General features: G+C 48.6%; 1 protein-coding gene across 1 annotated transcript in view; it reads left to right on the top strand.

Moving 5' to 3' along the window:
* Positions 1–830: 830 nt before the first annotated feature.
* LOC109961007 (putative nuclease HARBI1) overlaps positions 831–2,821 on the top strand; it is a 5,489-nt gene continuing 3,498 nt past the window's right edge. Inside the window, exon 1 of the mRNA XM_020601533.1 lies at positions 831–956. Coding sequence (XP_020457189.1) covers positions 831–956 — 126 coding nt within the window. The remainder of the gene's footprint in view (positions 957–2,821) is intronic.

The raw sequence follows: 2,821 nt of genomic DNA, 5'->3' as shown, positions 1-2,821 counted from the left end.
GTGACAAAGGTGGCAAAGTTCAACTCGGGGTGCTCACTTCTTCACAGCCCTTTCACCACTGCCCTCCTATGGGTTGTGAGGAGCAAATATTCGGCCCTCACAATGGCAGAGAGGGCGCATCAGTGGCTTGTGACAATGTCCATAGATGCCCCACATATGAGTGCGCGTCCGCTTTCAGAGCGCAACCTTGTGTGCCAAGAGCGGCTATCCATGAACAGCTGGATGGACAAGCTGATTTGAACTGGGTACACTCTGCAATTCCCCAGGCATACCCCTGCTTTCAGTGGAGTGCTGGAGACATCACCAGCAGACTCTGCTGCGCTGACAGCGGAATTGCAGAAGCTGTTGACAAAAATCGTAATCTCCGTGGTCCCGCCAGGTCAGGGGTCAAATACTTTCAAAGTCTACTTCGGGACCTGAGGGCCACCCAGAAGTCAACTGCTGTCCTTGTGTTCCAAATCAGAGCAGGCACTACGGGCCTCCTACCTCATAGTCCAGCATATAGCAAAGGCCAAGAAGATGCATACAGAAGAGCTCGTTCCGCTTTGTGCGGAGCGGCAGCGAGCTGCAACAGCTCTGCCTCTTTTGTGTTTATTTTCGTGTTTCCTTGGGCTTCTGTGTTTGCTTTTTTTTGCTATGTCTTCTTTCCGTAAATGCTTGTGGAGTTGAGCTATCACCTACAACTTTTATTGCATTTGCATCTTATTTTGTACTTTTTTATGAGCTTTTGAGTCTGCCTCGGGGGGACCATTGTGTCGTGGCCCCGACTGTTTGCTCTGCTTGCCAACAGTCAGCTTCCTTGTTGTGAGTTGCTGGGGATTCCCACCGGGATGCGACGAGAGGGGCGAGTCTGCAGAACTGGAGCGAGGAGCTGGAGTGAGGCGCTGGGGGACAAGATGGACGAGCTGGCCGAGCTGGCCGCGCTGGCCGTGCTGGCGGGGTGTACAGGAGGAGAGGTCCTGCACGCGCTTCACCGGGACTCCAGGATCTGTGGTCCGTGGTGACGGTTCTCCACTGATCCCCGGGCCGATTCTGCTGCTGCGTGCAGGCGCATGGTGTCTCGGCGGACACAGCACCCGCAGGCCCTAATCCTTATCTCGGGGACCTTGACCATGCCTCCCTGCCCTGTCTGTGATTTGAGTGAGAGCGATATCTGTTCCTGACTTTTTCTGAAATGCTTGTACTGTCTTCTTTTTTGGCTATTCTTGAATTGTTTTTTAAGATTCTTGATTTGTTTTTAAGAGATCCTTGTGGTGTTTGCTGTTTTGAAATGCTTGTACTGTCTGTTTTTTTTGTGTATTCTCTGTCAGGTCCGCTCGGCGCGACCTGCCTCTCTTCTGCCTTTCTCTCTCCTGCTCGCTCTTCTTGCAGGATCAGCGCCTCAGCTGTGTCGCATTTTGTAATTAGTGACTTGTGGGTTGTCGCGCACAGCTGGGGCGCATTACTGTAATCACCCTCCTACCTTATTTATACCTCTGGTGGATGCTCCGTCGCCGCCAGAGCATTAACGTGCATACCCCGTAACATCCCTATAGTCGTGGTATGTATTTGTACGTCATTTTGTTTTCCATGCTGACAGTTCCTGTGCTGTGGATCGCATTTTGTACGTTGGTTATATGTTAAGTGTTATACGTCCACGCTGATACTTCCTGTGCTGTGGATCTCTGAGTTTGTTTTTTTTTTTCCATGTGGTTAGCTAGACGTTCTTTTGTTATCCACGCTGACAGTACCTGTGCTGTGGATTTCCCTTTTCGTCCGCCTGTCCCCTTGGTTAGCTTGTCTATTCCCCTGTTCGTCCCGTTCTCCCACTCTCCTGTTTTTTTGGCGTTAGCCTATCTTCTCCCCTGCCGCATGGAGCGGCAGTGAGTTCCAGTAGCTCTATCCTCTTTTGTGTTTTTTTCTTTCCGTGCTTTCTGATTTTGTCTATCAAGATCGGTGTGTGGTATCTGTTCTTATGGTGTCTTGTTGCTTGCTCTCTCTTGTTTTTGTCCCTTACTGCTACTGGAACACTGGAATTTCCCCACTTGTGGGATCAATAAAGACCTACCCTTACCTGCAGCCCTGGACATGGTCAGAGAGTTATTAGGCTGTCTGCAGCAGACACGTTGAAGGTCATACCATTATATAATAGCACCATAATGCGACGCATTGAAGACATGTCAGGGAACACAAAACAGCAGACCTCAGTGCGGATTCAGGCCGGCACTTACTATGCATTGCAAATGGATGAGTCAACAGCTATTGCTAATCATGCCATTTTGCTTGTTTACATGAGACACGTGTGGGACAGAGACATACAGGAGCAGTTTGTATGCACCTGAGATCTCTCCACATCTACAAAGGCAGAGGACATTTTCAACGCTATGGATTTTTTTTTGTTTGGACTATGGAACTGAGTTGGGACAATTGTGTAGGGGTAACAACTGATGGCACAGCTTCCATGGCTAGAAAAAATTCAGGAGTTGTGAAGAAAATCCTGAAGAGAGCTCTGAATGCCATGTGGAATCACTGTTTTCTGCATCAAAAAGCACTTGTGTGTTATGGTTTGCGGTCTGGCTTCCTGTTTTGTGCCTTTATTTTGGTTAGACTTCCTGTCCTATGTTACCTTGCATGCCCCAGCTTTACTCTAGTCACAATCACCATTCATTGTTTTCACCTGTTGACCATTATCCCCTGTTGTTCTCCCTATATATCCTCCTTCCTTATCTCAGTCTGTTAGTTTATTTGGTCTCCATGCCTTGTTGCCTTTGTCATCCTTGTATCTGCTCACCACACCCTGCTTATTTCCATGATTCAGTAAGTTTCTCCTGGTTTGTTTTCC

Source organism: Monopterus albus, unplaced genomic scaffold (genome assembly GCF_001952655.1).
Source record: "Monopterus albus unplaced genomic scaffold, M_albus_1.0 scaffold51.1, whole genome shotgun sequence".
Taxonomy (NCBI): Eukaryota; Metazoa; Chordata; class Actinopteri; order Synbranchiformes; family Synbranchidae; genus Monopterus; species Monopterus albus.
The sequence above is the reverse complement of the archived record's forward strand: the minus strand, read 5'-3'. Positions and strand labels throughout refer to the sequence as shown.